Here is an 11,771-nt window from a genome sequence, read left to right as displayed (position 1 = left end):
ATTCATGTTGTTTGTGATCTTTTGTGTTTTGTATACAAAGGGTATGAAATTGAGTTGCAATCTATTGGTTGTATATGTTAATTTATTTTGCTTATGACTCAAGGAGTTATGTAAATGCTTGATTCATCATCATAAGATTTTAGATTTCATGAATGGATAGGTCAAGTATGAGGTTCAGAAAGATGTAGATGACTGATTCACAAGGTGAATAGATGCATCAAGAAGTCCTGATGTATGAGATATGTCAATGACTTTCAGGGATGTGTTTTAGGGGTTTGTGGGATTGCCCAATATATAAGGCATTGATAAACTACAAGATCAAAGTGTTATGTTTTTTATGTCATGTTTTTGGCTGAAAATCGGCATCATTAATCAAGTATTTTCCCTTTAATGTTGAAAGAACTAAAATGTGATACCCTCACTTAGCTTAACAATTTATTTGGCCATTTTATTAGCTATTCCATGTTTGAGATCTCTGCATAAGTGTTAGAAGATTTAGGGTTTTTTTTTTTTTTTTCAAGATTCAAGTGTATGTTTTAGCACTGGTACCATATAAGTGAATTTGATGTACACCCGCCTAGGTTTTGCAGAGCCTGAAGTAGAAGAAGGGTCTAGCCTTATAGTTGGCCTGATGTCTGAAAGGGTATGTTGAAGATGGGAAGTAGCTGCCCCTAGATGCATCTTTTTCTCATCGGGGTAATTTGAAATCATGTTGCTTCAAAACACCAACATATCTTACACATGCATATCTTTCTTTGCAAGCCCATACCCTTTATTTTCTTCAAATATTGGTCATGGTACGTGAACAAAATGGCTTCATTCTTCTCACTTGAGATCCTAGAGTGACGTTGATAATTTTCAGATGATTAATGTTTGATAGTTAGATATATACAATGGTAAATGAATCTTACGAAAAGATATAATCAAATTTGAAATATTATTGACAAGTAATATTTTATATATCAAAATAATTCTAATTTTAAATTAGATTAACTTAATGAAAACATCCATGACCGTATTGTTTGTAAGGAGAAGATGTTAATTCACATAACAAAAGTAACAATGATCCTTTAACAAGTCATGCAATATTATTAGTGCAAAGCCTATGCTTTTATAGGCCAAAAAGGTCACAATTATATTTTTTATTAAGGATTCATAAAAGACATAAGGCATAAAGTTTTATACATGCATTATGCCATTATCATGTTATGGAGTGCACTTTTGTTGGGAGATGAGCAATCTCCAATAGAAATGGGATCCATCCACATCACACACTAAGGAAGAAATTAAGCCTCGAAAAGTAAGTCAAACTTTGACTATTTAACACTTTTGCACTAATAATCAAGCCTTAATGTGTGATGTTTAAGCCGTTCCTCCACCCAGCCCCCGAACTTCGAACTCCTCCCACCAACCCTAGAGAAAGGTTAGCTCAGAAGCTGTCTTCTCTAGTTTTCAAAAGTCGATCTGCGCGTGGAATAGAGGCTGACAAGACTTCACTAGTCTTACAAATGTTGTCTTCAACTTTCAAACCTTCTGCCCGCTTCTGCGATCTTTAAACGCGTATCTTATCAAGGGGGACGCTTGTTTTTCGCTTTTTTTGAATCGCCTTTATAAACTTTACGTTTTCGTTGGGGACACGGTCAGTATGGATGTGGAATTACCTAGGAAAGAGTCGTTCCACACACCAAAACACGCGGCGCGATGGTCTTATAAAGCTCTGCTTGACAATCCTCAACCCTCGTCCCATTCCACCTCAATTGCTCTGCTTTTGCATATTGCAATCATGTCTCCCTTTTCATTCTGCATATCAGTGGTGATAATGCTGCACTTGCATGTCTCATTCGTTAGCGCATGCCGAAATGATGAAAGACACTATCTTCTGGACTTTAGGGGTTGGCTCAATGATTCCTCTGGCCGATTGAACTCATGGCAGCAATTCAACTGTTGCCAATGGGAGGGTGTCATCTGTGACCATCATTCCGGCAATGTTGTCTCCCTCGATCTCAAAAACCGTGATTATGACAATATGCCATGTTTGGAGAGGGAAAATTCATGTCTTTTGACTGGAAAGATCCATCCATCATTGTTCAAGCTGCAGCATCTCCGATATTTGGATTTGAGCTGGAATGACTTCAATGGTGCTGCCATACCTCCTCAGCTGGCAAAACTCAAGAAGCTTACATTCCTTAACTTGGCATGTGCAAGTTTTGGAGGTGAGATCCCTCTGGAGCTGGGTAATATTACAACCCTCCGCCACCTGTATCTCTCAGCAGATGATTCATTTCCCTTGGAGAGTAGAAGGTTTGCCGGATGGATAGTAAGTCTCAGAAGCTTGGAATACCTGGCTATGGATGGCGTCATGATGAATATTCAAAGTGAGCGTTGGGGTGATGCTCTCAATGGCCTCTTTAATCTCAGGGGGATAGACTTCTCTGGTTGCGGACTTTCAGGTAAGATACCTTCTCTCCCAAACCTCACTCACTTGTCCCATCTCCATCTTCCACTTAATACACTTTACGCCCCATTGCCAGCTTGGTTTCAGAATGTCTCCTCCTTGGTTTCACTTGATCTCTCTAACTGTGTTCTCAATGGTTCAATCCCTTCAAATATTCTGCACCGTTCAAACCTGACAGAACTTGACTTGTCTTTCAATAATCTAGGAGGAATAATTCCTCACTCCATTGCAAATTTTTCAATGCTTAAGGAGTTGGACCTCTCATACAATCATTTATCAGGGGATTTACCATCCATTGGAAAGCTTTGTTTCCTTAGACATCTGAGGCTCGGGAGGAACCAATTATCTGGAACAATTCCACATACCATTTCAAAGCTTGTCCACTTAGAAACTTTGTCACTCTTCTCTAACAATTTGACTGGCAGCTTATCACTTTCTGTATTGGAGGATCTGGTTCACCTCAAAGAAATGGACTTTTCTAGAAACCAACTTACAGCTTATGTCTCTTCTAGTTTGATTCCTAAATTTTCTCAACTGCAGTACCTGGGGTTAGGGTCATGTAATTTACTAGGGGAGATTCCTTCTTTCCTGTCTACTCTATACTCATTAACAGAATTGGACCTGTTCGATAACAACATTGTGGGATATATTCCTAGTTGGTTGTGGGATCTATCCTATCTGGAAAAGCTAAATCTTTCACATAACCAACTAGAAGGTTCTCTACCCCCTCTTATTTCCAATTTTATGTGGTTTCTAGACTTGCATGACAATAGATTATATGGCTCTGTTCCAGATTATACTCTTCCGAATCTTCAGTATTTAGACATCTCAAGGAATAGGTTCAATGGTTCTATCCCATTCTCCATATGCTCTGCCTCTGATGGATTGCTTCTGTTAGACTTGTCAAAGAACAGGCTAAGCGGTGCCATTCCTATGAATCTTGCGAGATGTTCTTCACTGCAAGTCTTGAATCTGGCTCAAAATTATTTGGAAGGTGAGATTCCGGAAGAGATAGGAAATCTGACTGGGCTTGAGACATTAAATCTGAATGAAAATAAGTTGCAAGGTATTGTCCCTCCTTCTATTGTAAGTTGTGCAGAGCTTCAAGTCCTTGACATTGGGAAGAACAATTTTCAGGGGAGTATCCCAGATTGGATTGGAGAACTAGGAGAGTTAAGAGTTCTCAGCTTGGCTTATAATAACTTTCAAAACACTTTTCCGTCTGAGTTGCTGAGGCTCAAAAATCTTCAGATTCTTGATTTATCTCATAATAATCTTTCAGGACCTATTCCTGAGAGGTTGGGAGAGTTGAATTCTATGACGAATCAGACACAACCTGACAAAATAGAGCCGAGCTTAACTCATTGGATTTATCAGTCCGATTCTGGTACAGTTTTGGGAATAGAGTTCCTGAATCAAGTAACGCTTTGGGTTAAAGGGCATGCTACTCCATACACTAAGATTATCAGTGCCTTCAAATTCATGGATCTTTCCTACAACAAGTTGTCAGGAAGTATTCCCGAAGGAATGGGAGAGCTGAAGGGTCTGATTGCTCTCAACATTTCAAACAACAATATTAGAGGAAAAATTCCCAAGTCCTTGGGAGGTATGGCTCAGCTGGAGTCTCTAGATCTTTCAGCAAACTTGTTGTCCGGCAAGATTCCAGCAGATCTTGTAAATCTCACATTTCTTTCTGTTTTGAATATTTCATACAACCATCTCTCTGGGCTAATACCACAGGGGAAGCAGTTTGCAACATTTGAGGCTTCTTCTTATGTGGGGAACCCTAGTCTTCATGGTTGGCCATTAGACAATGGAAAACTGAGATCTGGGACTAAGCAAAGAGGCAGCCAGGCACAAGCAAATAGCACAGGAGTTAGAGACACAGGTGAAGATGAGATGGATCGATGGTGGGAAGTGTCAGTGGGAATATGTTTCGGAGTAGGATTTGCCAGTGTGATTGCAGTGTTGTGCTTTCATCTTAAATGGAGATACAAATGCTTTGCTTTACAGGATAGAGTAATCAAATATATTTTTGAACGTTGACTCAATGGAGGTGCTACGCAAGGGATAAAAATGGATGCTTTCTCTTGGGTGGCAGTTGTGGTTCTCTCTTGTGCAGCTGTTCTGTTCTTTGAGATTTTCATGTTGGGCATAGGGTATTGGCGTCATCTCTGATAATGAATAGGGTATAGGAAGTCTTAATGGTAATTATAAGTTTACCGCTCTTGATATTTTTATATAATTTAATTTGTTAATGACGCATATTTTCTTTATGAGTATGTTAATTGTTTCAAAGAGGAAAATGACCACTCTCCCAATGTCATTTATGTTCAATGAATTAAATAGAGACACAAATATTACTTAGTTCATTCAAATCTTATCCATGTTTGGACCTGCTTTGCTGGTAGAAACAATAGTGAATTATCATTTTTTCTGTTAAATTGAACATAACTGATAATTTGAAACGTTATCATAATATAATTATATATGATAGGTAGTTCTATATGTTTTGATGTAAATAGGAACTAATGAAATATGATGCAATGGTAATGCAAAATGTATAGTGTGTACAAGCACAAACCTCTGTCACCTTTTATAAAGAAAAAGAATCTCATAACTTAAACTATACGACTTTAATGATCTAAAAGTGGTATTTTTGTTTAGAATTTGAAGATGACGTAAGTTGACGAAATGTATAAAATCGAATAAAGTTTGTCTATAATTTTTATTTAAAAAAATAACTTTTGCATTTTGTTAATTTTGTAAGCTCTTTTTTTTTAAGAAATACTAATATTATAGAGTTCCATTCCTGCCAAACAAATATATTCCAATGATCTTACTTTGCTATGATTTTGTAATATGTTATAGTTGACATGTACATCTTATGGAGAAGAAAAATATATTTGTTTTTCTATGTATATGCTCTTAATTATAAGTGTTCAAAGTCAAATTTATTAGAAATCAACAACTCTTTTCTTTTGCGAGACTTTTTCTATCAAATGTACATATTTTTGAAAATAAATTACATATTCTTATAAAGAACTCTATTCTCTAGAGGCACATATAAATTTCCAGTTTTTTGAGCATGATTTACTATTTTATTTTCTTCATTTTTTGAAGTGACATCTTCCTAAATCTTAAAATACCTACTTGTAATATTTTAAAATTATAACGCATTGTAACTACTCAAAAAGCTATATAATTTATATGACCATAATCTTAGCTCCAAGATCTACAAAAGGGTATTTTTCATTTTTGTAGAAACTTCATTTTTGATGGAGAAATAAGCCTTCAAAGTGAGAAGTTTTGAGAAACTATAGTTTTGGCTTGTGTGGCTACCACATAGATAGTTACCGCCAAAACCCTTTCAGCTGTAATGCTTTTGGCCATAACCTAGGCCAACTCAAACAACCACTAGTAGTCACATGGTAGCTTCATATAAAAAAAGGTTCTTCTTCTTTGTAACTTAGAAATAAGGAAATATAACAAATAATAAAGCATTTTTTTGGGAGGAAAATATTCATTGAATTAATTTCATCAATTTTTTCATGGAATTGAAAGGCAATTATGAAAGATCATCCTCAAGATATGCTTTTTTTGCCATAGTATTTTCTTATTCTAAATTGAAGCATTTTGAATTGTATTTAATCAAATCTAAATTCATTTTTTTTTGTAGATCAAAGCATTTAATGTCGGATAAAAAGGGTAGATCAACAAAATATGATAGAGTAAGGGATGACAAAATGAAAGGTCATACAAGATGTAATCAAAATCAACCTATTGAAGTTTATGAAGAGGATGAGATTCAAGAAGAGGAACAAATTGGTAGTTCTAATGATAGAAACACTTTGTTAGGATTAGAAAATTTAATGGATATTGATGAGAAGCTACTTTTTTAGCCAATTTCCATTTGAGCATATGATATATGAGAACACTATTAAAACTTGCATTGCAAAACATGTGGGATGAATATTGCAAAAATTTAAGTACATTTGGAAAGGCATAATTATTTGTCAAGTTATTTAGGAGAAAAGAGATGAGGTCTATTTTGGAGTTGTTGGGTGTTGATAACAAGAAAACCCATGCACATAAAATTAATAAATAATAGTTCAAAATTTACAAACTTCATATAACAAAATTGACAACACAACTCGAGGAGGTGATTTAAGAATTACATGTATAGAGTTGATAACTTCAATATCTAGTAGAAAATTGATACACAAAAAAGAATTACACGTAATTTCTAATTTACTACATATATCAAGAAGAACTCTTCAAAGATACATTAGGAGGAGAAATATGTTAGATGAAAACATTGAGAATAATTTGGTGAATATTTGTAGAGTTCCTCAAAATCAACCTATTGAAGTTCATTGTTGGCACTTAGACAATGAAAAAATAAGATCTAGGATTATGGAGAGAGGTAGTTAGGTGCAATTAAATAGCATAGGAGTTAGAGACATAGGTGAAGATGAGATGGATTGCTGGTGGGAAGTGTCAGTGGGGTTAAGTTTCAGAGTAGGATTTGCCAGCATGATTGGAGTGTTGTGCTTTCATCTTAAATGGAGATACAAATAATAAAGCATTTTTCAAGAGGAAAATATTCATTGAATTAGTTTCATCAAACTTTTCATGGAATTGAAAGGAAATTATGAAATATCATCCTCAAGATATGTTTTTTTTTATTGTAATATTTTTGTACTTTAAATTGAAGCATTTTGAATTGTATTTAGTCAAATCTAAATTTAAATATTTTTTTTGTTGATCAAAGCATTTAATAGGGCATAAAAAGGTTAGATCAAGGAAATATCATAGAGTAAGGAATGACAAAATGAAAGGTCATACAAGATGTAATCAAAATCAACCTATTGAAGTTCATGATGATGATGAGATTCAAGAAAAGGAACAAATTAGTAGTTCTAATGATAGAAACACTTTATTAGGATTAGAAAATTTGATGGATGTGGATAAGAAGCTACCTTTTCACCAAATTTATCTATGCATATGGTATCTAATAACATTGTTAAAAAGAATTGCAAAAACATGTGAGATGAATATTGCAAAAATAAAAGTACATTTGGAAAGTCCTAATTATTTGTCAAGTTATTTAGGAGAAAAGAGATGAGGTCTATTTCAGAGTTTTTGGGTGTTGATAACAAGAAAAACTATGCACATAAAATTAATTAAACAATATTTGAAAATTTGCAAACTGCATATAACAAAATTGACAACACAACTCGAGAAGGTGATTTAAGCATTGTATGTAGATGGTTGATGACTAAAATATCTAGTAGAAAGCTAACCCATAGAAAACAAGTACATGCAATTTCTTATTTACTATATATATATCGAGAATAACTCTTCAAAGATACATTCGGATGAAAAATATGTCAGATGAAAACATTGAGAATAATTAGGTGAATATTTGTAGAGTTCCTTGAAAAGACATAAGTTCTAAAGATGTAAAAAGATACCTATTATTGAATTTTGGACCATATCATCTCATGTTTCTTCCAATAGATGTGATACTATATAAATTAAAGATCAAGAGACATGGAAAAAAGTTAAACATCCAAAACATTTTCTAGATATTACACAAAGTAAACTATTTTAAACATTCAAGCAAATATTCTTGAATGTGAAAATATGTCAAAGAATGTTTAAGAGCTTGTGTTCTTCCTTTCTATGCATAAATAAGATACATGAAACTTGTTGTAATTGAAATCATGTTGAATTTTATCTACACTTGCAATCATATATAAAGGTAATGGATGTAATCAATCTAAATTTGGTCATCCCTAACAGTACAACATAATTTGTGAAGTCTATTATGTCATAAATTTGAAGAACTAAATGATTCTAAAGTACAATGTATTGAAAATCAATGTGAAGATTGCAGAGATTTGTGTATATTTCCACTCAAAAATGAGAATGTTAAAGAGTCAATACTAGTTTCATGGATGAGACATGAATATGATACATACCAAACTAAACTAGGAGATGAATGAATAGATTTCATCCATTTATATATCCACATATCCAACATTGTCATGGTGCACGATGGTAAGCTAGAGAACATTGTGATTCAAATACTTTTTCTCCACCTAGTTGTATTCTTTTAGCTATAGATTTCTTTGAGAACTATATATTTTCACCTCAAGTAGAGCTTCAAGGTGAATATTATCATTTTGAACAAGTTGAAATATTTTTGCAAGTGACATATAGAGATTCATAATTAGATGTGGATGAGATCAAAATTTTAGATGAAAATGAGCTCATTATCATCGAGGAGGTTTATTTCTATATCAGTGATGCTAGAGTTCATGATAGGAGCTATGACCCATTATTTTGCAATATTTACTAAGGATCTTAGAAATCATGGAATAAATGGTTTAGAACACTAGATTTGGTTTGATGGTTTTGTAGGTTAGTGTACACACACATGCATGCACACACACGCATGCACACATGCACACAACTTTATTTAACTTAAATATGTATGTGTAAACATATTTAAATTATTTCAATTTGATATATAAATGTTGTTAAGCTCATTTTATGTTTATGAGACAATTTAAATTTGAAAAAGCATTTAACTAGAAAGCCATGCAACATGCTAGAAGAAATGTTAGGATTTTGTGGAACTTCTCTGGATGTGGATATGGAAAAGGGAGCCTGGTGGAGCAAAAGCATGTATAAAGCATGCACTTAAAAAAAATGAATTTAAAATTTAAAATTTAAAAATATGATCTATACCTTTCATATTTATGCATACATGTGTGTCACACATATATGTAATAGGATAGAGAATATAAATGAATTGTTGAATGGTGCAAAGTTGATGAGGCCACAACACAAGACAAAATGAACACACTGGGGAAAGGAGAATCTTATTATTAGAAAATGATATAATTACATTTAGTAGAAAAAAATAGACTCAATTATAGACCCTATGGGCTTACAATGTTATTAGATTTTGGAGAAAACCACTTCTCAGAACACCTTCTCCCAAACTCCACAAAAAACTACCTATACTAGGCAAGAAATGACCTCAAGTAACCTGAATTAAGTTTAGGGTTAGGAATTCATGTTAGAATATTTCATTTCATAGCCACCTCTAAAGTAGAAGGTTTTAGAAGATGCATTAGAAGTTGGTGCAAAATAAGGAGAATCTATAAATGGTAGTGCAACTTCTGGGAGGCATAACTTTTTATCCAAGACTCTGATTGTCAACTTGTTTATGTTTTAGAAAGATCTCCAAGTTCTTTATAACCTTGTTAACCAAATTTTCATATCCCCCATTTTTAGGCCCGTACGAGTCTATTTAGTGCCTCAAATCTAACTTTGAAGTGTTCTTAGGGGGTCTCTAGGCAACTTGAAACTGTAATAACTTTCAAAGCATAAAGCATTTTGACTTGATTTTTTTTTTACTACTTCAAATTAAAATTTAAAAATATCTCTCCAACTTACACCCTCTAATTCATCATAATTATGTCTCAATTACAAAATAATATAGTTTCTACCCTAGCACATATCTGAAGGTGCTAAAAAATACCAACCCAAAAAACCAATAGTGGAGCTATGAGAGTTGGAATCTCTATTTGGCCCAAATGTGTATTTGGAAATAGAAACACATTAAATAGAAACTAAAACTAAGCATATTTTTGGGTGATAAAAGATTTCCCTTAAACCAGTAGATGCTCCTACATTAAACACCTAGGGTAAATGGAAAAGTGAAGCTTTCACTTTACAACTAGTAGAGGAAAACCCAAATAGGAAACCTCTATCTTTGGTAATTAGGTTGAATCTTCAAATGGTCATCCCTTCCACTTCACTACATACTCCTCATACTACATGTTTCTAGTGCTCCAACCAACACGACTATCTAAAATTTCTTCAATCTCCTCCTTCTCAAAAGTATGATTAGGACATGGCTCCAGCATCATCTCCATCTCTAGACCATCTTCATGATATTATGTTAAGTATGAAATATTGAAAAAAAGTGAAATGGATCTCATCTATCAATGCTACTTCATATGCATTTCTTGAGTCATGTTTCTTCAAAATCTTGAAGGGACCAAATTTCTTCATCTCCAGCTTCTTTTAGGTGCCCACTAGAAATCATTCCTTCCTCAAGTACACCATAACCAGATCCCCAACTTGGAACTCTTTGTGTGTCTTCTTTTGATCTTTTTCTAGCCTTATATAGAAGGTTCATCTTGCTAATATGTGCATGGACCTCCTCATGTAGGTTCTTGACATGTTAAACAAAGTCTTTTGCCTTAGCACTAGTTCTCTATCCTTAATCCATCTTCCTCAACTCTAATGTAGTCCTTAGACTACTCCCATATGAAACTTGGAATGGCAATCTACCAATAGTTCTTTTCATAAAATTGTTGTAAAAATATCCTACTTGTGGTAGATTTAAATCCCATCCCTTGGGCTTATCTCCTACTAAATACCTCAACAAATTGCCTAGACTTCCATTCATCACTTCTATTTTTCCATCAGTTTGTGGATGATGTATAGAATTGAACTTCAATTTTTCCTTCAACTTCTTCCACAAAGTCCTTTAAAAGTGCCCAAAAAATTTAGTATCTTTGTTAGCAATAATACCTTTTGGAAGACCATGTAACCTCACTACCTCTCTAAAAAATAAATTTGCAACATACATTCCATCATTAGTCTCGTGGCATGGAATAAAATGTACCATCTTGGTGAACCTATCAACTGCCACAAATACTAAGTCATTACCCCTCTGTGTCCTTGGCAACCCAAGAACATAATACATACTTATGTCTTCCCATGAATTTGTTGGAACACAAAATGACTAATAGTGTCTAGTATTCTAACTAACTCATTTGGTTGTCTGACATACTGGAGTAGTGTATGTATACTAGAAATGTGCACCACTTCAAACCATTCTATCCAAGTGATTCCATGAGTTCATAATGCTTAGATGTTGGCTTAGAGCTCACTATCCATGAAGTTCAAGAGAGTATATTTTAAGCATAAGAAGGCTCTCAGCTAAGCTTTAGAGATACTCTTCTTCATAGTAAACCATGTAATGGGAGTTTCTTTGAGACAAGAGCAAGAATGCAAGGCTCTACAATAAGAACTCTCAAAATGAAATGCAAATGTAGACTATTTAAAGTAGTATGAATATGAAAAATGTAGCTATGTTAACAAGAATGAGAGTGTGACCAATCCAACTATTTAGCTATGTGAGATAGACTATTGCATAATAGAAGCTAAACTAACATGCAACATGATTCTAAGCTAAAATTTTATGGTATGAGAGAATGTAGACAAG

General features: G+C 33.9%; 1 protein-coding gene across 1 annotated transcript; it reads left to right on the top strand.

Moving 5' to 3' along the window:
* Positions 1-1,740: 1,740 nt before the first annotated feature.
* LOC149544520 (uncharacterized) lies at positions 1,741-4,737 on the top strand. Its single transcript, XM_089795175.1, has one exon. It carries the CDS (start codon positions 1,784-1,786, stop codon positions 4,499-4,501), a length of 2,718 nt encoding a protein of 905 aa, XP_089651301.1. The 5' UTR covers positions 1,741-1,783; the 3' UTR covers positions 4,502-4,737.
* The last annotated feature ends 7,034 nt before the right edge of the window (positions 4,738-11,771 follow it).

This window comes from Cupressus sempervirens, chromosome 8, assembly GCF_028749045.1.
Source record: "Cupressus sempervirens isolate cs-2001-9-10 chromosome 8, ASM2874904v1, whole genome shotgun sequence".
Lineage (NCBI taxonomy): Eukaryota > Viridiplantae > Streptophyta > Pinopsida > Cupressales > Cupressaceae > Cupressus > Cupressus sempervirens.
The sequence above is the reverse complement of the archived record's forward strand: the minus strand, read 5'-3'. Positions and strand labels throughout refer to the sequence as shown.